At 38.5% G+C, this 22893-nt stretch overlaps 3 protein-coding genes across 3 annotated transcripts; 2 read left to right on the top strand and 1 right to left on the bottom strand.

Annotated features, from left to right (window-relative positions):
- The first annotated feature begins 3176 nt into the window (after nt 1-3176).
- Nucleotides 3177-10369, top strand: zgc:195001 (uncharacterized protein LOC567531 homolog). Its single transcript, XM_044051635.1, has 5 exons — nt 3177-3306; nt 7389-7415; nt 7603-7665; nt 9182-9321; nt 9572-10369. The coding sequence occupies exons 1-5, from the start codon at nt 3252-3254 to the stop codon at nt 9974-9976; spliced, it is 690 nt and encodes a 229-aa protein (XP_043907570.1). The 5' UTR covers nt 3177-3251; the 3' UTR covers nt 9977-10369.
- Nucleotides 10370-10489: 120 nt separating this feature from the next.
- On the bottom strand, nt 10490-14145 carry akt1s1 (AKT1 substrate 1 (proline-rich)). Its single transcript, XM_044051634.1, has 6 exons — nt 13988-14145; nt 12813-13546; nt 12455-12722; nt 12229-12312; nt 11965-12140; nt 10490-11299 (listed from the first exon to the last, which is right to left on the bottom strand). The coding sequence occupies exons 2-6, from the start codon at nt 13167-13169 to the stop codon at nt 11162-11164; spliced, it is 1023 nt and encodes a 340-aa protein (XP_043907569.1). The 5' UTR covers nt 13170-13546; nt 13988-14145; the 3' UTR covers nt 10490-11161.
- Nucleotides 14146-16166: 2021 nt separating this feature from the next.
- Nucleotides 16167-18846, top strand: LOC122784846 (heme-binding protein 2-like). The gene is made up of 7 exons (XM_044050220.1): nt 16167-16249; nt 16360-16419; nt 16913-16997; nt 17077-17194; nt 18156-18301; nt 18408-18571; nt 18671-18846. Coding segments are annotated over exons 1-7 (654 nt in total). The 5' UTR covers nt 16167-16247; the 3' UTR covers nt 18750-18846.
- Nucleotides 18847-22893: the final 4047 nt, after the last annotated feature.

The raw sequence follows: 22893 nt of genomic DNA, 5'->3' as shown, positions 1-22893 counted from the left end.
CCCAGGGAATGCCCCTGTCTTACTTTGTTAAGCTGTTGTCGGGTACTCAACCATGTCTTTGACTACATTTGTTTTATTCTGCTGTCTTATCTTCCAATGTGAAGCCACAAAACCCAAAACTAAGAGCTGTTTGATAATCCTCCTGATGGAGTTCAGTCTAAATAACTGTTTTCAGATAATTAAAGTTTAACAGAGTGTTGTTGACATACGTTTATAATTATACAGGAATTAGAAACAGAAAATGCTCAAAGTCAGTGGAGACTTTGTCACTGTTAATGTTTACATAAATACCAATTACAATTATTTACCTTCATATGAATTATTTTAGTTTCGAAGTTTACTAAAAATGTTCCATTCATACCTGTTAACATTTTACAGAGCACAGACTTGTGTCTTTGTCCATTCAATTTTAAACTACACACTTCTACATAATGTGATCAAATCAAAATACTCTCCTAATGTGATCATTAATTCATGCTAATCAGCACAGGTTTGGGGTAAAGAAATCAGAAAGGTCAACTGGCCATCTCATATTCACTCTGATCTGTTTAATATCAAAAATATTGGTGGTAAAAACCTTCCACTTCATCCAAAAATAAATGTCTCATTCTTTAGCCACTGGAAACCTGCAACTATGAGATTGCCAAAGAAATACTGCAGATGAAAGCACGGTGTTACCTAAATGAAACAGGTTGCCGTGCGATAGTATCAGCTACACATAAATCTCAGGCCCCTGCGTTGCTTGCGGACCCCTCATCGTCTGTTGTGCAGGTAAGCAAGACTCCCACCTCCCTGCACCATCACCACCACCATGACACACTGTGATTTAGGAGCAGTTACCAGGTTTATGTTGCACTGAAGCTGTGGAGGTTTTGACCTGTTGTTTCCACACTGTAAAAGTAGACACTTTTAAACACGTGTGGTTTGTTATTGATGTTCTGCATATATATTTTTACTGGTGTTGGCTTTTACTTTATCTCCTCCACATTGCTCCAGCACATAGTCGAGAGTAAAGTTACTGTGGTTTCATTAGGGGAAGTCAGGGGTGAAATGTAAATTTATGTTCAGTGCGTATGTTGGTGAAATTTAAGACATACTTTAATTTGTAAGAAACTGCATTTCAGGAAGGGCAATACATTGTTTTAATTCAGTCATTTTACAGTGAAGGTTTAATATAAACATTTTTTTTTTAAATCAAATTGAATAGCTAAAGAATCCAGTGCTTTTAAACATTCTACAAGTTTCTAGTTTTGGCCTCACATTTGTTTGGGGTCAATAGAGGTCTAATTTCAGAAAACAAAAACTGCAGAGAATTCTCAAGCAGTAATGTTGCATTTTGTTCTGTCCTTTCAAGTTAATCCTAATTTTCCAATCTCATGACCAATCCAATTCACTTTATGACATTTGTGAGCATAAGCCCTACATTAGAAACCAGGTAACTAAGACTTATAAATAGATATATCTGTATAAGCAAACTGTTCATGTAACTTTTTGAATAATTTAGTGTTTTTTTATATATATAATTAACATGAATGAACGAACGAACAGCGATTGTTGCAGAAGCTTTGGTTGCTCTGGGAAAAACACACTGCAGCATGTGCACAAAAGTGAAGAGAGGGTGGCTAGAAGGAGAAAGCACCTGCCTTGTCAATCAGACGAGAGCCAAGAAAACTACAAGTTAAGGTCTTGACAGCCCAGCTGGCCTTCACAGATTACAGCCTTGCACTAAATGTACTGTATTCCTGGCACCCTGCTGTGATGTACATTTCGCATATTAGCATGTAATGAAGTAACATGATATGCTTTTTAAATGGCCAAGCAGTGTGGCAGTGTATGTATAGTGAACACTGAGTGTAAAGTGTTTTGCATAGCAGCCTTTAACATACTTATGGTAGGTCATGGCACAATACTATTTAAGCCCCTTCTCTGACAGCAGTAAGCAGCAGGTGTTGAAATATTTCTTTTGTGGCTCACTCAAGAGGTTTTATAGAATCTGCCGCTAAGCAGGTCGTTGCACTTCATCAAAATTGTTCAAATAGCAGCGAGACACTTTCTCGTAACAGGGAGTTCGGCAATTAACGAAACTGTCCAGGCACAGAGGTTCAATGGAGACACATATCCTGCTGCATGTAGGACAATACCACCAGAAGCTTAATGACCGAAACAGAAACTTTATTGCATTTAATTTGTTCAACATATATCAGCATGTGGGTGCTGATAAGAAGAAAGAATAGAGGAGACATTGTGGACATAGTTTAACACTATCTCCATTGCGGCTATTCTTCAAATGCTACCTAGATACACTTTTAATGTGCAAGTATGAGCCAGTGACATAATGTAGCTTCAATAGATCATATTCCAACTAATGATTCAGTTTCAATTGTCCATTTGTTGCAGATCTCATACATCTTTACTAGTAAGACTCATGATATTTGTAAATATGACGATGAGTGCAGGAATTTTAACCAGTGTGTTCTAAAGAATATTTTTAGAATATTTATTTTAAACGACTTTGCATTCTGGAGCAACAGATTTGTCCACTTATGAATCATGGCGTAAGATCCTTCTTCTCAGGCTCAGGAAATATGTAATCAAAATTTTGAGAGAAAAAAAAGGCTCACTGAACTGCCCCCAGACTTTGAATTAGTTCAGGTAAATGCACTAAACTGAAGAATACGTGGGAAAAAAAACCTTATTTCTTCAGTGCTCATCATTTAGTGCTTTAGAAAAAAAAATAAAAATGATATAATACATTAAATCCACATAAAGACAGATTAACATGCATCCAAGCGCAATTAAAAGGAGTTACTTGAGTGTCGACGGCTTCCCTGTCCTCTTCTCGCTACACAGAAATGTGTCCACTGAGGCACCAAAAGTTCGAGAAACACGTGGGCAGCACATTGGCAGCACTGTTTGTCTTTTTATGAGGTATATTCGTTTGTATAATTTTATGTGAATGTGTCAGATGTTAGGCATGTACCTCATGCACATGCCCAGTCCATGTGTATGCAAATGACCATGTATACTTGGGTAATACTGGGTGTTTGCGTGTCTCTGTGTATCTGTTCCCAAGAAAGGACCTCGAGTTTCACGTGACAGCACCATCTCTTTGGGCAGCAGTTGCATCCAACCAGAACTTATTGCACATTCCCTCCTCCCTGCTCATTTTACCCCCTCCCCACCCATTTGTAAGTTAATAAGAGACGCCGCGGAGACACAGAGGCACTGCTACCACAAGACCTCCCCGTTTGATGCCAAGCTGCACGATTAGCACCAAAGGAATCATGCCTGTGCCCAAGAAAGCAGGTAGGGAAGCATCCTCACCTGACGCTCTGTGAAAAATGTAATAATTGTGGAACATGAACCAAAATTGTCATTTAACAAATAATTTTTTTTCAGATATTAAAGGTAAGTTGTATTTGAATTAGAGTAAAGTTAAAATTAGTTTTGTCTGTGTATGATTTTACGTTTCTAAATCAAAGTAAAATGAAAAATCTCCAAATTGGACAACTCAGTGATGTATGCACCCGAGGTAACACTTTATATTACAGTACAATAACAATATGGTAATTATATAATCGGGAGGTAATATTATGGTAATTCTCGTCTTGGTGATAACAATTGTAATAATGTAGTAACGAGGGGATAATATTATACCAATGCCATGTTATTTACAAAGTAATATCCAGCTTTTATCATGTTGTCACTGTAATATAAATGTTACCCAGTCCAAAAATCGTGCCTTAGTTGAGATCACAGACACGAACAATTCTGTTAGTCTAGTTTCAAAGTGTGTCACGACCTGAGATGGTACATTATTCATCGCTTGTCAGTGTTTTATTACCCATTTATTACGTGTTTCCTATGTTGTTTATGATATGTTATTATACTGTATCTCATACTGACCATCCCTGAAAGTCAACACGGCACCAAACATCCCTTCTCACCTTGGATTCTGCCAGGCTCATTACTCATGTCGAAGTGTTGAAAGATCCTCTCTCCAAAGAGGTTATGTTTTCTTGTGCTGTCACTTCCCAAAGTCTCCTCAATGTCAAATCTGCAATTGCATTGCTCATATTTCCATCTCATTTCACCCTCTATGGAGCAACTGCCTCAGTCTGTCTCAAAGAGCTTCCATTGCTCCATTTTCATCCTGTCACCAGTTGCTCAATATGAAAGTCTATTGTGCGTCTGCTGGCCTCTTTTGAATTTTTGTAATCCATGCTTAGTGTCCCAAATTCCCTCTCCAAATGTTGCTAATCCCTCCAAGCAGCCACAGCAATGAAGTGTAAAAATGTTGTGCCATAATTCACAACCTAAAATGCTTTTATATTATGCTAATGCTGACCCAGCACCCAAGGTATCTGCACTTTGACTTGTCTATAAGGCACTGGTACCACCAACAGTTGGTTTACTATAATTATAATACATGAACAAACTGTATTAGTATGCTATTTTTGACTGCGTAAAATAGAATGAATGTGATTGAATAACATTTTTAATTAACAACAACAGTTTCTTTACTGAATTCCTCTTCCTTGGACCATATTCCTTCCCATGTGTTTCATTCAATTCTATTCAATTTTATTTGTATAGCGCCGATTCATAATATTCATTATCTCGAGGCACTTTACATGTTGAGGTCAAGACCTTACAATTACCTCCTCCCCATCACCATCTCACCCACGCACTCACCATACAAATCCTTCACACTTGACATGGACCGGTAGGGATTTGTACCACCTCCGCTTTTCACTACACTCTCACACTCTCCCTCCCTCTGATGTGCTGCCTCAGTGGGGCATTTTGAAACCGATCTGCTCAGATAAAGTAGCGATGTCCCACTGAGAGATGAGCCTGAGTGAGGGGATGGGAGAAGTTTACCTCAGGACTGCTCAACTCAAACCTGCCCCAGTGAAGCATGCAGATTTCCAGCAGTGCTGACCTTTAGGCAGGGCCAAAAATGTGCTCAGATGGATTTAAAAAAAAAAATCTAAATCCAACCTATCAATCTGACTGAAGAAACTTCATCTTTGATGGACTCAAATGTGGCTGTTTCACAGTTTTTCCAAGTCTTTTTAATGGTCCCCTTACATATTTTCATGCCTCACACCTCAGTCTTGCGCTTGTCTCTCACCACGTCTCTTACATGTGTATCTCACTGTAATGTCAAGACGTCCATCTTATTCATGATCTGTTCATCTATTTGGGACTTTCCTGTTTGTCTCACTGAGTGTGGACAGACATCTGAAGGGGTTTAACTCCAGAGCAACTGGGGAGCTGGCATACTGCATCACCAGAACCCCCATATCACCTCACTTAAAGCCAGGCTGATATCTCACTCAGAGGTTAGCCGAGTGTTGTGGTTGCCAGAAACATCTGAATGTATTCTCTTACGTAATTCTGCTTAATGCCTTATTAATCCAACAAAATGCCACTCAGCTTGTCTTTCATCCACCTGTCACCTCACCTGCTGTGGGGGAAGGATGGGAAAGAAAGACAAATTACGTGATCTGTCATCTCACATCATTCTACTCCGCCATGCAGTTTCCAATGACAACTGCATGACCATTAATCTGTCTATTATTGGATCTGAAGTCTCAGTGGGGTCCAGTTCTCCAGATATCTGCATGTTCGGGCAGTTATCACATTTTCTGCTCTTAGTGGCTTTACTTCAATAATTGTATTTTGCATAATAGTTTCCTGCATAACACTTGCATTCGCAATTAAGTTGCTCATGGTATCATAGATATTAAAGGGTTAGTCAACTGTTTTCTTAAAAGCAAGCTGTTTAGAAGTTGGCACACCCTGTGGAAACACTACACCCCTTCCCACCCCAACTGAAGCCACATTCATATGAACTTCAGGCCAACATGATTCAGAGAACGCAACATCATCCGCTCAGTCACCTCCGATGTTTGCAGATGTGATACCATACTCCCATCTGTCCTCCCTTCTTGTTGTGCCATGGGCATCCTCCCCTGCTGAGGGTCATGCTTGTTGGATGGATTATGTTACTTTCCTCATGCTCAAGGATGATACACTGCCCCCACCTAGAAGAGCTGACTCTTCCTCACAAACCCAAGGACACAAGCAACACGATGTCAGTGTAGTTATGTGGACACCTAAGACACATTAATGACCAAGGCAGACCTCTTAAGCTTAACGCCCTCCCTTCTCTTACCGGTCTTATTCTCTCATAAGACAATGTGCACACAGGCAAATCTCATCTACACATTGACAATTCATCTAAAGCAATCACTTAAACAACAAATAAAAAAGCTGAAGGTTGTAATAATATATACATTCTTTATATTTACAAGAAAGCAAGTTAAAAGAAATTTCTTCTTCCTTATGGCAATCTATAAATTCACCATGCTATCTCTTCAGATGTTAGTAGTAATTATTATTAGACAAGTCATTACGTTTTGGAATTCAAGTTTTTGAATATCTGATTACTGCGACGTGAGCAACTAACTAACATAGTTTCACAGTAATGTAATGCTGCAATTATCCAGCAGATGGCAGAGCCATTTGAAATCTCACCAGCTCTGGAATGAAATTGTATTTGGTGACAACTTCTTATGAAGTAAGAGTATAGCTGTGTTGTGTGATATTTGGTTTTAAATGATGTCATGCCAGTCAGAATATGGAATAAGATAAAAAAAACAAACTGTGTTGCATCATTTTGATAATAGCAAAAGCACAACTGTCTGATAGGTGAGTAAGAAGGATGGGTAGTTATTCCACTTGTCTGTGTGAAACCGGAGAGGCGGTCACATTAACGTGGATGGCGTACGCAGGGGTGGTGATGAATGACAAACTGACCAGCCGGTTTTCTGCGACTATCAGAACACACTCACAAACGGTGACTTACAAATTGGAGGAGGAAGAAACGAACAGAGATTACACACACCGTCCCACAACATGACAAACATGCCCTGGGCGGTGTGAAGTAACAGCATCATGCAGAAAGTATATTCTTAGAATGAGACCCGTGCTGCTGTCGGTGTCCGTGACTTGTGTGCTTAACAAATGCAGGCTTGGGCCTATAGATTCCTCATTTAAAATCTAAACCTTCAACGGCCTGGGCGGAAACATCATGAATCAATGCTGAGCCGACATGGCACATATACTCCACTGTGATCTATTGTATGTTGAGAGCAGCAGGTGATTTACTAGATGAATGGCTGCATGACAGAGGCACTGATGAAGGGAAGGGCTGCAGAGAAAGATGAGAGTATTTAGAGTTGACTTGTCAGTGCCATGCTGAATAGTGCAGTACATTTGATTTCATACAAGTGAGAGGAATCTCTGAGGGGAGTCCATAAAACGTACATTTGTCACACAGCTGTGGTAAAATAACACGGTATTTCTTTTTATTACAGGAAGAAAAGACGGTGCTGTGGCAGAAGGTAAAGAGCAACATTAACTATTGGTGCTAGAATGGCTTCATTAATCACCAAAGATAATGAGGTCAATTTGTTAAATTTGATAAATGGTGCCATGTAGATTTAGTCAACCACTCGCGATACAGGGTTAGATATATAGGGTTTGAATGCAGTTCCCTCTAATTGTCTTATGATGTCTTCTGTCTGACAGACATGCTGCCGCCATATGAGCCCAACGTCCCTGAACCGACCACCAGGGCTGATTACATGAAATGTAAGAGCTCCTGTACATTTTAAATGGTGAAGGTAAAATTAAGCCAGCATAGTCTTTAGTGTGCAAAAATAAACACCACGAGTTGTTGAGATATAATACAATTTTATTAGATTTGGAGAATATGTATATATATATATGTATATATATATATATACATATATATATATGTACTTTGCTGTACACTGTCAAATCAAACATACAAATACAAAGGATCCTTAAATCTTCACATGCATTTTCATCAACTCATTCATACTTTCCTTGTTAATTAGTGTTGTGAAGAGATGATTTATATTTTGTTTACTCCTGTATTTATCTTCTCTGCTGGCCATTTCTCAGACCTGTCATAAAGTGTGTGTAAAGTGAGGAAAATGTGTTACTAACAATCTTGCCAAATTTGAATGATTATGAAAGTTACTAATTAGGTGTGAAATTCAGCAACATTCTCTGCTCTGAAACGTTGGGGAAGCAATCAAACACACAAAGATACACACATAAACGCTTGAGAAGTGACCAAAGCAGGTGAAGTTCGCTGTTCATCAGTGTTTGTACGGAATATAAATGTAAGTTTTATCGAAATAACCTATGCAATCAAACTGCAGCTTTACTTATGGAGCTTCTTTATGCAGTTCTAGCAGGGCTCGACTCTACTTGTTTGTTTTTTTGCTTTTCTATTAAAATGTCACGCCGACAGACTGCCGACCACTGATTGGTCAGAGAGGTCCGACATAGAAATCAAACCGAACAATGCCAGACTGTAGATCAGTTAAAAAGTCTTTAAATGAACATATGTTAATCTCCAACATTTAGCAAGGAAATTTAATATTTAACAGAGGAGTCTGGTGTATTTAGCAATAGCACTGCCGAAAGCCGGCAATCGTGATCCGAATCACAACCCATCTGTCTGTGAGTCTGTGCTCCGATTATGCAGGTCTTACTGAACTAATCTTTTTAATTAACTGATTCTAATGATTCAGTTCACTGAAAACAACAGCTTTGCTCATCACTAGTTTGTATGTTTGTCCATCCATCCATCTTCTACCGCTTTTATCCTGCTTTGTGCAACCATGCTATGGCGACTCTGCCCACGTTGAGGAGGTACTATAGTAATGGAAAAAATGTCTGACACCAAACTGAGTAGAGCCGAGTAGTGCTAGAACTGTATGGTGGAAAGGCACCACTACAATCCTGGTCTCTCTCTTTATCAGCAGCCCCTGCAGCCTGTTCTTCCTTCTGTTCTTCTGCACTTAATTTACTTTTCTTTCGGAATTTAATTAATCTGTTAGGGCTTTTTTACATTGAGGGAGGTCATATTTTTGCAATCCAAAGGCAGTAGTGTCAGGGTAGGTGTATCGACCCACCAGGCGGAGTTATATTAACTATGGCTCATGCGTGTCATCGAGCCATATTTTTGGACACAGTTTTCTGAGATATATAATCTGTAACGAGAAGAAACGCTGCATTTGACCTGTTTTCACCTTACATCTTATTGTTTTATGGTTGCATTTTGTTCTCTCAGATTGGCTCGAGCTCTCTCTGGATGACAAAACTGCACAGAAACTGTTGTGGATTTCAGAGGGTGGGTCTAAAGTGGCTCGTACGACTGATGCCATCTGCCCTTACCCTAACAGGCCTGAGAGATATGAACACTCACCACAGGTAGGTCTGAACACTGGAAACAGCCTGAGCTCAGCGAGTACTCAATCTTCAGAGGGATGTCATGATGATTAAAAAAAGAATTATATATATTTACATTATATTATACATATTTCTAAATATTAGTTTATACTAATAATACTAGTTATTCCTTTAGTTATTCACATTATGTTTGGGCAAAAACAGGATGTTAACACATGAAACTAATTCAAAAAGTCATGAATACCCACTGTGTTCCTTCTCTCCGTTTTAGGTGCTGTGTAAGCAGAATCTGCTCGGCAATCGCGGGTATTGGGAGGTGGACTTCGAAGGATGGGTGGTTATTGGGATGGTCTGTGAGAATGCACCCCGTAAGGGCCAGGAGGGGGCCTGCGGTCTCGGAGAGAACAGCGGCTCCTGGGGTGTGGGCTGGTCTGGGTCCTGCTACCAGGTCTGGCACAGTGGAGAGAATGTGGACGTCCAGCTCCCCGACTCATCCACCATAGGAGTGTACGTTGACCAGCCTGCAGGTATCATCAAGTTCCTCTTGGTGGTGGGAGAAGGTGAGAAGGAAGTGCGCGTGATTCACAAGTTCAAGTTCGACAGCCAGGAGAAGATTTTTCCCGGGTTCTGGATTGGCACAAAGTCCAATTTGCTTATTCGAAAAAAGGATCAGTGACGAGAGGGGGGTAAAGCCTGCAAGCGGGGAAGGGGAAGGGGACGGGGACGGGGGGGGGCGCTATCAAGTAGTGTACATTTAAGAAGGTGTCAAGAATGAGGTAAAGTTAGTGATGTTTGGGGAACAAGTGTCAAAATTGTAGGTCAGAACCAAAACATGCCATAAAATCTTTGTAGCTTGTAGCTCTGCAGCATTAAGTACATAATATATCCAAATGGGCCTAATTATTTTATTAATGACAGTGTGTTTATTTATACATTTTATTCACTTATGTAGAAAGTAGGCAAAGTTGAGTGTTTTTAATAGTACAAGGGGCTTTGCATGTTTGAGTGCAGCCTATGTATTCTTTTTTTTAAAGTGTTGAATGTGGTCAATAAATGCAACTGAAAATTACTTAGACCACTTTTCTTTTTTGTTTCTAGTTCAGGAGTCTGACTTTGTTGAAGTGCTGATGTCCTCTAGAGGATTTTCAGTGGCACTGCATCCTTACACACATTTACACCAGTCTTGATATCTTGGTGTTGCTCCTTTATTTGAAACAAAAACTTAATGGAACTTTTTTAATATCACATGTGAACATTTGTTCCATTTTTTTTTTTTTTTCTTAAATCAAACCATCCATCTCTCTCTCTCTCTCACTGTCTGTCTTTCACGCACACGGTTTCTTTCTCATTCAATCAATTCAATAACATATCTGGAGAAAAACAAAAACAAATGTCCTCTATGATTCTGTATTGCTTTACAATCATTCTATCAGTCAGTCATTCATTGGCAAAAGTAAAAGTACAAATAGGCATATTATGTGGAGGTGCTGGTGTCCTCCACTCACATTTTTTAAAAGCCACAAGCTTCACGTTGAGTCGACCACTTCTTGAGATCCAATCCTAATGTAGTGTTTGGAGACATGTACTGTGAGAGTGTGTAGTAACAGGGCAGTGGTGTTGGGGGTAGTGTTGAAAATGTTATTAGTGTTCATATCAACATTACTTTTTCCATTACTCCTCAAAGTATGTGTCATTAATTAGGGTTAGTGAGAAATAAGTGGAGGTACCATCTTTTACGCCAATTTCACAAACATCGGCCAACCCCCTCCGTGCCGTCACAACAGTGTCGCCCAGTTTTCCTTTTCCACTGTAATTCGCTCCCCTTAATCCCTTTCTCCTTCCGTCTGCTTGTCTCACTCGCTCAGTGCTTGAGGGAGAAGTCCCCCGTGTTGAGTCGGGGCCGTGGCAGGGCCCCAAACATTTCTGTCCCGTCTGTGGCTCCAGGTGCCAGCAGGGCTTTCATACTGGCAGCAATGTGCTCCAGGTCGGCACAGCCCACCTGAATAACAAACACAGAGTCAGAGCTCAAGACTCACGAGTCAATTCTGATTCTTATTGCACATTCACTGAGAAGAAGAAAAAAAAAAGTCTTTTGTGAAATGCTGTTTGTAAAATATTTTCCTAGCATGACCTCACACAAATGACACACATACTTTTATGGTCACATGAACTGATGGAGCCGTCGTGGCCATTCACTGGTGCATCAGAATACTGAGCACTGAAATGTTTCTTTGTCTTGGACAGCATGAATTATGTCAGCACTACTGCAACAACATCACACAAAAAACTCACTTCATTTATTCTTTCATTACCTAACCTAGAAACTAGTCACTAGTCAAAGCAGCAGCTTTTCAAACTACATACTCTGATATCTGCAAAATACAGTAGAGGTATTTATAGTTAAATAAAATACTCACAACTTTCTACATTAAAACATTTTGGACCAACTTATCTCCAGTTTCTTGCTGAACATTTCTGTGGTATTTATTCAGTAAAACTCTTAAACTCATCTAAATGTAACCTTGTTTGACTGGCATCTTAACACTGGTGGCCACAGCCAATTCTCATATTGATGCGCCAGAGGTCAAAAATCCTGGATAACTAGAATAATGACAGTGATTATAATCTTCTCACGCACTACTGTGTGTACACGCGCGCGCTCACCCGCTCGCCACTGTTGCCGTCTCCCTGAGCAGCTCGGTTTCCTCTACAGCCCCACACAGGCACAGATACAGGTAGGGAGCGGGCCAGAGCCATGGGGTTGGCATGACGAAACGAGTATACACTGTGACCCATGGCCATGCCACGAGATGGAGGAGGAGCATCTTCACTCAAAGAGCCTGAGGTAGACATTTAAAACACATAATAATAATGGAGAGAGGGCACAGATATTCTGTAGATACATGCAGATTTTTTTTTAATACTTACCATCTGTGCTCTCCTCCTCTCCATCAGATTCAAAGAATGGCTCGCAGTCCCGAGACAGAGAGTCCTCGTCCATAGAGAAAACACCTGAAGCACAACAATGACGTAAATATTCAGAATATAGGTGTAATTAAGAAGACAAGGAAGAACAATTATCCAAATCGAGATTGTTGGTGTTTCTTGGCTTTAGAATTATTGCATCTCTAAGATAATCTTCGTTACTCCTCACCAGCACTTTCATTCCCATAGGTTTTCCTGTCATCCATGTCCTCCTCCTCTTCCTCATCTTCACACTCCTCTTCTAAATCCACAATCCCAGACCTCTGTCTCTCTCGCTCAGCCTCCAGCACACTCTTCTCCCTCTCCCTCTCTTCATTACCATTGGGCCCAGCACCCTGCCCAGTAACTGCTCCTGTGCTGTAGATTGAAGGGTAGCTTTGGGAATACAGTCTGCTGTTGGGACTGACTCCACCCACCCCACCATCTCCTGTAAAGTTCTGTAACAACAAACAATTCACCATATTATGGATGAGGGCATGTGGATGAGAACTATGTGTGTATGTGTTCAACACAAGCAGGCTACTTACCACCCTATGTCCAGTCTCAGAGGTCTGGTCAACCATCAGCTTGGCTCCCCTCTCCACCCCAACATGGCGTGTGTGCTTTTGGGCTGTTAGCATGGTTGTGGAGTGAAGCACACCAATGTCGTCTTTGTAGCGACACGCCGACTCTGCCAAAAGCCCCTGACCCCATACATTGTAGGAGAAGTCACACTTCCTCATCCCATCTCCACTGGACGACTGAAACTTTTTACAGGCTGTAAGTATGGCCAAGTCACAGCCTGACTTTTGGCAATATGTTTCTGCAGCAGAAAGTAGCGCCAGCCAGCTCTCTTTGTGGTTGTCTGGGATCTCAAGCTCGGATGTGTGGGTGATGGAGGCCATGATGGTGCTCACACAACTCTCTTCAGTGGACTAACTTTCTGAGAGTAGTTTTCAGTAGAGTTCAGACCAATCAGATTGTGTAGGCATCGGACTCAACGATAAATAACTTAGTCTGCCTTTGCCTAAACAGTTCAAGACTAACTTGAGTTTTGTTTCTTCTGTGTTGCTGGTGTTGGAATAATTTTTGTACTGGTGAAGATGCAGGGGAGGAATAATGCTTTGTCAGGTAGAGAGGCACTGGGTGATTTTGAGATATTATATTATATATAGATATATGTGTGTGAATAAAATGGTATATTAATTTTTTATAGTGACCAATTTTTTACACACTGAAGAGCCAGGGGAGAGAAAAGATGTTTCCAAGTTGCTGGTGATACCTAAAAACAATAGAAACAGAGAAGAGCAGGTTTCCTGTAAGACACCAACATCATTCACCTCCTGAGTTCACGTCTGTCACTGAGCACAAAAACATCCTCCAAACAAATCAGTACTCAGATGTCGCAGCCCCCACCCCCACTGCTCAGAGCTAACTACTGAAGCTACTGTAGCATGATAATGATCCCGTTCACGATGAAACCTCCTCAACTGCCACTCGTTTCTGCTTCTGTTCAAACTGCATGCTACAGACTTTCCAGCATAGACGACACTGCTGCTGCTGCTGCTGCTGTTGTCGTTGTTGTTGTTGTTGTTGTTGTTGTTGATTCACTCTTGTGTGCAAACCCGCTTTGTGATGGAACCACACTTCACCTCCATTTTCAGGCGCAGGAGCAGAGACGCGCAAGTACAAACAACAGTATCGTGGGAAGACGTTCACCTACCTGTCCTGTTTCCTTCTTCCACGTTAGCAGATGTTTATTGACCTTGAACTTTATTCGTTTTTTTTTAAATCACACGGATTCTGTCTTCTCACACGGTTTCTCTCCCCTAGCTAGGCTCTGCACCAGCTTCCTCTAAGCGACCGCTGGTTAAAGCTTTTCCGGCAAACCCTTTCACAATAAAAGCTTTTATTTCACCCCCCCACCATGAGTACTAGTTACTGGGTATAAGGTATAAATGTGTCTTTTGCTATAATAATGTAATAACAATTGAATAATACAATTAACTAACCTGAAATGAAATGTGTCCGTTGTCTTGACTTTAGGAATAGTACTCCAGACGTCATGTGACTCAGTTTGCTCACACCGCCATGTTGGCAGGAATTCTGGAAAGTTAACAACACCAGTGCAGGTTTCAAGCTTTAAGAGTTCAGTATGCACTTTAAATTCACGGAGATAGAGCGATATCAGTTGTGTAGAGTGGTCAACTATCGGTCTGTATCTGTATCATAGTTTATTTTTTCCAAAGGTTTGTGAAAGGCTTCCACCAATGATTTTATCACTTCTATACAATCATCTAAAACCAATATCACGTCAAACATAATCTGCCTTTTGACATATATAACTAACTAATGTAATGTTTTAATTTGAAAGGTGTAGTGAGCTCGTATCCGGGTTTGTTTCGGTCTTCTCAACTTGATACAGTTCTGACGTAACCTGTTTACTGCCTTCCAATCGAACGCACGTTGTACACGTGATCGAGCGGGCTCGTACTCCCTTGTTCTCGTGCACTTTGCCAACCCACCCAACAGCTGTTCACACACACACACACACACACACACACACACAAAACAACTCCAGACAATCACAACAAGTCAAAACAACTACAAAGCGATAACTAAAAATATACAAACATTATACTATATTATACATACATATACAAACTGACACTAAACAACTACAAAGACACACAACAGCTACAAAGAGACACAGAGCAGTTACAAATACACACAAAACTACAAGAAGCACACACAAATACAAAAACATAGAGCAGCTATAAACAAAACAAACTACAGAGAGACATGACTATTACAAAGACACAGCTACAAAGAGACACAGAGCAGCTACAATTACACAAACAAGTATACTGTACAAGAAACACAACAAACAAATTACAAAGACATACAGAGCAGCAAAAGACACAGTACTACAGAGAGACAAATAACTATTACAAATCTCAAAAGTCTGAATTTTGACTAATCTCAGAATTCTGAAGGTGTTTTGTATGAAGGATGATTAAGGCCGCATAGGATTTTTTGGAAACAAAATTTAAAAATGTAAAGTCCAAATTATGCCTTTAATGTCAGAATTTTGAGGGGGAAAAAGTCTTAATTCTGATGTCAGGCTTTTTTTACATTTGGCCCTGCTAATCCTCTTCTGTACATTTGATTCTCAAAACATTCTTGTTCTTGTGTTTTTTTCTTTTGGGTGGAACTGTGCTTTTCTCTCGTGAATGAATAAAGGAACAAAAGTGCTTTTGTGCTTTGTATAGATTATCGTGGTCATTTTCTCGAGGCACAAATGCTTGTACATGGCATCATCACTTTTTTAGCCCCTTGCGTCTCTTTGTATGGCGTGAATCCCACACCCTGGATTGTCATTTAGGTCATTTTCAACAAAAGGTGGTAAACTGTATTGCATGGGAACAAGCTCTTTCAAAGTCGAACAGCTAACAAAGGGGCCCTGCAGTAACGTAATACTTACCCATGCTCACGATATTTGCCACCTGATGTGGCTATCCTGTTTAAAACTTTGTTTTCATTATGCAATTATTGACTATTGAATACATTTTTGATTGTTGATGGATCAGAAAGATAAATCAATCACTTATTGCACCTAAACTAAATACAAAAATAAAAAAGCAGGCAGGTGATATTTCAAGTGTTTTGTCTTTGTATGGACTAATATTTCTGTCTGGTATCATCTAAGGTAGTTATATCATTTGTTGCACAAGTTTCACTGTAATTTTAACAGTGTAATTATCCCTCAGTGATTATATACATCAGTGTTAAACACTCTTAATTCTTCCCAGGGTTTTTATTTCTTGCTTTGTCTTGTCATTGGTTTTGTCAGTCCGTGGTGTGTTATGTGTTTATGCTTCAGCAGTGGGAGTGGTCTAATATCCTTTTATAACCAAAAGTTGTATAAATATCTGCTTTGGGCTGTTTTCAAACACACAGAAGAAACACAATACTCAGTCAAGATGTAAGTATATTTTTGCATAAAATATGCCAAAATGTTGTTTTATTACTCTGCTAATTTCTCTAGTTTAGCAAAATCAGACTATTGCAATGCATGTTCCATGTGTGTTCCAGGTTCTGTGTTTCAGGGCTTGTTGTCTTTATGCTGGTGCTGACGGCTGAGGCCAGAGTTGGGTAAGAAATCTCAATTTCATCTCCCTTGTTGCATTTGACCATCATGTTTTGAAATTAAAGTGCTCCTATACTATGCACTGTTATATTATTGCCTTAACGACTCAGATTCACAGAGTTTACAAATTTGGTAACGAAGTTGAATTGATGACAATGAACTCACATTAGTAAAATGTGTAATTATTCTTCCTCAAATGCAATAAACTCGGCTGTACCCCTTTTTTCCTCAAAGAATTGAATCTATATTCTTTTATTTACGTTTACTTTTGTACATTTTTGAAATTTGTAAATTAATGCTTACAGGTTTTGTATATATGTTGAGCTCTTTTAAAGTGTTTATTATGTTACTTTATTTTGTACAGTGTTACATTTCTTTGCCTTATAATGTTTTTAAAAATGTTATTCATCTGTATTTTGTTTAGTAGTATTTGAAGACAGTAATACATTATACCCATGAATGCCCTATTTAAATAGTGTCCTCTCATGTTTCTTACAGGAGCTCCTCTGAGTTGGAGTTCTGCACTGACACAGAGGAGTGCCTGCTGTACAAACAACAAATTTGTAAGAAAGGCGAATATGAGGTCAGAGAAAAATCCTTTGACACCTTAACTGACTGAAACTACTGAAAGTGTACTTCACCATTTTTGCTCATGTGCCCAGGTGCGTCACTACGAATCTGCAAAATGGGCTTCAACCAACAGGACCACCACATTTGAAATCGCAGCATTTTTTTGTTTCCATGATCTGTTTAAGTACATCAGGGGAGAGAACGATGGGGGTTTGTACATCTGAGATACATACATTACTTTTTCTCCTTTTCCCCCCCTCTACTCTCTTAGTTTTTGTTCTTCTACTGCTCAGGTGCTTCCCAAAAGAAATACGTCCTTCGACCTAACCCCTCTAATATAGTGTGTAGAAAAAAAAAATAGACGCCACAAATAAATCTAGAAATCTTTAGATATATTTAGATATCTAAATAATGTTACGTTAGGAGTTGAAGAAGTTCACTATCACCACACCTAGAACTTTGAATACGAACATGCAAATCAATACTAGGCCAGCGCTGTGATTTTACTGCAAGGTAAAAACAAATAGGGACACGGGTTCGGTGTTAATAACACAACTATACTTGGAATGCAATTATTATGCAATTAATAGTGTTGCATTTGTATCAATAATAGTAAGCACTAAAAAGCCCTAAGGCTACTCTGAGGTGGTGGGAGGAGGGGCCCAAAATCCAAATCTGCTTAGGGTCCCATAAAGGCTTTCGCCGGCCCTGATATTAAGTCATAATCCATTGCCGATCAGTTCAAGCTGATAAAGAGCAGTTAAAAAAAAAATGTTTATATCAAAAATCAATGTATTTTCATTGATACCACTCAAGTCTAAAGTTTTTTTTTAATTAAATGATAACACAAACAGTTGATGGGCATTAGGTAGATATGCCAGCATGTACTTTGTCATTTATTTATTGTATTCCAACCCCAATAATGTCCCAGGTGAATTTAATTCCAACAAAAAAAAAAATATATAATATTACACAGAGATGAATGCAATTTTTTTTCATCATCTGTTTGACCTTGGGTCAACTATGCTGGGACACAACATTTCAATTATAATTGTGATCAGAAAGTAGAAACTGTTAGAGGCAACTACATATGGTATATTGTGTATATTTATCACATGCTTTGTGTGCAGTTAATGTTTCTAATGTGATTCTTGTGCCGTTGTGTTGTTAGGGCATGACATTGAAATGACATCTCCCGTTGTGATGACAATACCTGAAGTCCCGCAAACAAATCTGGGGATAGCTATGTACGAGATGAGTTTCTTGCTGCCATCTGAATATCAGATGAATCCCCCAAAGCCTTCAAAGGATTCACGCGTAAGCTTCTGTTGCCCTTCAGTCATTGTTTTGTTGACATGTTTGCGCTGATTCTGTGACATCTACCAGAAACTTTTTCTAGCAAATGATTAAAATTGACTTGCAGGTGTACATCACCGAAACACCGAACAGGAAAGTGTACGTAAAGAACTACAATGAAAGCTTCTGGAAAGAAACTGACAAAGGGCAGGCAGATTCTCTGTCCAACAAACTTGATTCAATTGGTGCAAACTTCAAAAGACAAGCTCACCACGCCGCTGTGTACAACCAGTAAGTCATTCTCACATTGATCATCGAAAAAAGTTATTTGGTGATAACGATCAAATATGTAATACATTATGACGTGAATGTTTGTTGTTTTTTTTGCAGTCCATTTAAAATGGGTAAAAAACACAATGAGGTGTGGTTTGTCGCTGAGGGTGAGCCGGTGTGTTTCGGTGAGGACTGAACTGCTGCAGCTGGACTTGTAGATGATCTATTCTAGATGCACCATATTAATCATGACATGGAGCCAAATGTTCAATAAAGTTCTACTTATTTCATCACATTAGATCATCACGCCTTTATTTACAAAAGAGGAGATTATTTTATATACTTTCATACATGCTGCTGTCATGTCCAAATCTGCTGTCACCACCTTTATGTCCACACATGAATATCTCTTGAGGAGAGCACTGGACTACTGCCCCTTAGTGGTCACAGAGAAGAACTACACACACACACACACACACACACACATCAGCAGATCAGGAACAAGCAGCAACACTAACGTTCATGAACGCCAAAGGTGTGACCTTGTGACCCTGAAAATGAAATGGATGGCTGGAGAGTGTGTGTCTAAACTGACACGCATTATTGATAAATGAGTTTGAACTGAATTATTATGAATAAAAAATAATAACAAACAGGAATATGAGGACATTTCAGCACAACATTAATATCTGTAGATGTTCTCTTGAATTTGAACAGCAGCTGGCTGCAGTTGATACGAGTATTCCTATATGTTAACCTTAATGAAAGACCAAGTGGATAGTTTGGAAATGATCTGATGGAATATAATACACCAGATATCACCGATTCTCTCACAGAGTTAAGGTGTGATGAAGTTTATGATCATTAATCAGGTCAAGAGAATTACACTTTCAGAGAGGTTGTTGGAAAAAACCTGGGATGCTGTGGCGGTGACTCTTATTCTACTATGTTTTGGGGTTAATTATTTATTCACTAAACAATAACTTGAAACCATGAAATAATTGGAGGAGAGGTATTTGTTAGATGAGGAGTCTATATTGTATTTAGTGATATCATGTCATTTACAGGTCTAATCTAAAGCCAGCTGCTTTTTGTGTTCAAAAACTGGAACATTGCAGTCTCGTCCAAGGTGGCAATTTATTCCAATTCTGTTTTTAAAAATTTGCCACTCCCTTAGACCTGTTATATGTTTGTGTACTCTTGTCTTCTTTCAACATTATGAAAGATCAATGTCCTCCAATAGTAGTTCTGTATGTCACTTGTTTGTCAAGACATAACAAAGCAGTATATAAAGTATACCTAAAAAAGTATATGTATATGTATATATATATGTATATGTATATATATATATATATATATATATATATATATATATATATATATATATATATATATATATATATATATATATATATATATATATATATATATACATACGTATATATATATATATATATGTATGCTGCAGGGAAAAGTGTCAAAGAGGGTGACATATAAACCACCTGACTATTTTCTGGTCTTGTTCTATTTTTGTAGATTTTTGGAAGAGTGTTCACCAAACTTTAGAGGACTGACATTATGAAACTTTTGAGACAGAACTTTAATGACTAATTCACTGAATTCCCTCTGCTTGGTTTGTGTTATTTTTATTTATAATTTTTCTTGGCTCGTGTATGATTTCCAAACCAGATGATGATGACAACTGCACAGATAAAAATAATAAAGTTATTTGAATGTTAATTGAAGCGACATATCAGATGGAACTGTTTAAAGTAAATGACTTTATCGGGTTCAGGATGCCTTGGGCAGTCATTACAGGATGTTTAAACTAGCTTTGGTTAAAGGAATGGAACATTTGAAGTTGAACCAAACGGAAAAGTAAATACAGGTACACGGACGCTCTACTGCGCTCAGCAGTTATTTAATTAGCTTCATGTTGGTTTTAGTTCATTAAAAAGTGATGTCATGTGAATTAGTTTATGTAATTATTATATTCAAGGTGCACAAGTATGTGCCTATATTCAACTGAATATTAGTTTGAACAGAATGTATATTGTTCCAGGTGTTTCCTGCAGCTATTTGACCTGCTATTAAATATTTGTTCTCTCCTACGAAACTGGAACATTTAAGGTTTGTTTACCTTCTAGTTAAATTAATCAAAGAAGTTAATATTATTGATGGTTTAAACAGTTCCCAGTCTGTAGAAAACAATACAAACTTTTTATTAATTTACTCAACTCCCTAGTTACTTCTCACAATAATGGCAGAAAACATATGATAAACACTAAACATACAATGTGTTTACAGACTTTTTTTTTTCAAATGTCCTCCCCTTGGTTCAAACATCTCTGTTTCTGGTTATGTATTCTTATCACCAGGGGGTACAAAATGTATCCCTATACTGTATATATATGTACATATGAAATGAAAATGATGATGGTTGTTTGGTTTCTCCAATGTGAACGTCAGTACAATCCTCATTACGTTGCACTGCATAAACTACGTAGCTCTGTTTTTGCCTTGGGGTTCTGTCCTTTGCATCAGCGAGTTTCTTCTTTCTCGTTAAGTGATGCAGCGTTTTAAGTGCTCAGGATTTAGGACTAGGGAAGATCTGTCTTTCTGCAACAATGTCTGTGAAACTATATTTTCAGAAATATCTGCTGTCCTTTGTGGAGAGAAGATAAATATATGGCATATCTTCAATCTGGAGTATGTGTATTAAAATGAAATATATTCAATTATATTTCAGTTTGGGACTTCTATCAAATATGTAATAGGCCTTGTCAAGTTGTTTGCCAAATTAGATAGATAGATAGCTATAGATAGAAAAGCTGAACTGTTTTGTGTCCCAGGATTTATTTTTCATGGCTTGTTGTCTGTCTGCTGGTGCTGACAGCTGTATTTAATCACACTTTTAACAGGTTGCTGTGTTTGACCATAACTTATGGAGTAACAGAGGTTGCTCTGAAATCTAGGTGTCAAAAGTGATTAAATTGAAGAAAAATATCTGCATCAGTGCCATTTTTAATATTTCCCATTATAATTTCCATCTACTGATAATTTGGTAAGCATACACACACACACACACACGTATATATATATATATATATATATATATATATATATATATTCATATTATTCAGAAACAAAATACCAAAGAGCACTTTAAAAATAATGTATTTTGACATAGTTGTCTTAATTATGTTTGACTCTGCTGGTGCAAGCTACATCAAGGACTTCCACGTTTCTGCTACATACATCAAATAAACAATTACTCACTCATAATCACACAGACTAATGAAGAGAAAAATTAAACATTTGAATATTCGGTGATGAATATACTTTCTCCTTCTCTCTCTCTGTATTTGTGTGCATTCATTTCAGGCCAGAAGGAAACATGTACAATGAGGTGGGGTTTATTGCTTTGTGTGAGGATTGAACATTGGAGTCCTGCAAGTACAACATAAATAAATGAACAGATGTCACTGCTGTGTCAAGTCATTATGTATCTTATAAATAATCTTCCAGTAAGAACCCAAATTAATAGCTTTATATGGACAAAATGTACCACAATGACGGTTTGTTTGATGGTTTCCTGTCCAATAAAGTTACCTTTCAATGGTCATTTCTTGTTGTGATTGTTTTGCTGAGCCACTTGAATGGATTCATTATAAATGTGTCTAAAGCAGCTGGATTTGTAATAAAAAATAAGGCCTGTAAATTACATGATATCACGATAGGCAAGGCAATTGTATTTGTATAGCACTATTAATACACAGGGCAACTCAAAGTGTTTTACAAGGACAGAGAAATACATTAACAAAATCCTAGAATAAAAGTGGTAAAGTGCATTTAAAAGACAAGAATGAATCGATAAGTAAGATGATTTTTAAGAACTTAAGAAAAAGCTGTAGTAAATAAAAATGTTTTCAGGTCTGATTTAAAGAGACAGGGAGCAGGAAATGCAGGGTGGTGCTTTTGAGTCTCTCTCACTCTCTCTCTCGCTGTCCCTAAAAATTTTAAAGGGTGATTCCACCAAAATACCACTTTGTCTAAATAAGGCATGTCCAAAGTCTGGCCAATCACGGCAGATTAGATTTTGTACAGCCCACAGCTTCGGTTATTTAATGTATTATTTATGGCTAGGGAGGGACAAAATTTGGTGTGATGTGTTGCCTCGATTAGCTCAGCTGGTTAGAAATTGCACTTTGGAATGAGGGTCCCGGGTTGTAAACCAAAGTCTTTTTCTTTTCTTTTTTCACTCCTGCTGATGTGGTTACATTGACATTTAAAAATGATAATGATAATGAAAATTACATTTTAAAAAAACAGTGCAGTTG

This window comes from Solea senegalensis, linkage group LG19 (genome assembly GCF_019176455.1).
Source record: "Solea senegalensis isolate Sse05_10M linkage group LG19, IFAPA_SoseM_1, whole genome shotgun sequence".
Taxonomy (NCBI): Eukaryota; Metazoa; Chordata; class Actinopteri; order Pleuronectiformes; family Soleidae; genus Solea; species Solea senegalensis.
This window is presented reverse-complemented; position numbering and strand designations above follow the sequence as displayed.

What these genes read in the sequence shown, in the direction of transcription:
- zgc:195001 (XM_044051635.1), top strand. Translation starts at nt 3,252, where the DNA reads ATGCCAAGCTGCACGATTAGCACCAAAGGAATCATGCCTGTGCCCAAG. An exon ending in AGACGGTGCTGTGGCAGAAG is followed by an intron (nt 7,416 to 7,602) that starts GTAAAGAGCAAC and finishes TCTGTCTGACAG; the next exon opens with ACATGCTGCCGCCATATGAG. An exon ending in CAGGGCTGATTACATGAAAT is followed by an intron (nt 7,666 to 9,181) that starts GTAAGAGCTCCT and finishes TTGTTCTCTCAG; the next exon opens with ATTGGCTCGAGCTCTCTCTG.
- akt1s1 (XM_044051634.1), bottom strand. Translation starts at nt 13,169, where the DNA reads ATGGCCTCCATCACCCACACATCCGAGCTTGAGATCCCAGACAACCAC. An exon ending in CTGAGACTGGACATAGGGTG is followed by an intron (nt 12,723 to 12,812) that starts GTAAGTAGCCTG and finishes TTGTTGTTACAG; the next exon opens with AACTTTACAGGAGATGGTGG. An exon ending in CTATGGGAATGAAAGTGCTG is followed by an intron (nt 12,313 to 12,454) that starts GTGAGGAGTAAC and finishes GTTGTGCTTCAG; the next exon opens with GTGTTTTCTCTATGGACGAG.
- LOC122784846 (XM_044050220.1), top strand. An exon ending in ACGGCTGAGGCCAGAGTTGG is followed by an intron (nt 16,420 to 16,912) that starts GTAAGAAATCTC and finishes TGTTTCTTACAG; the next exon opens with GAGCTCCTCTGAGTTGGAGT. An exon ending in AGCCTTCAAAGGATTCACGC is followed by an intron (nt 18,302 to 18,407) that starts GTAAGCTTCTGT and finishes ATTGACTTGCAG; the next exon opens with GTGTACATCACCGAAACACC.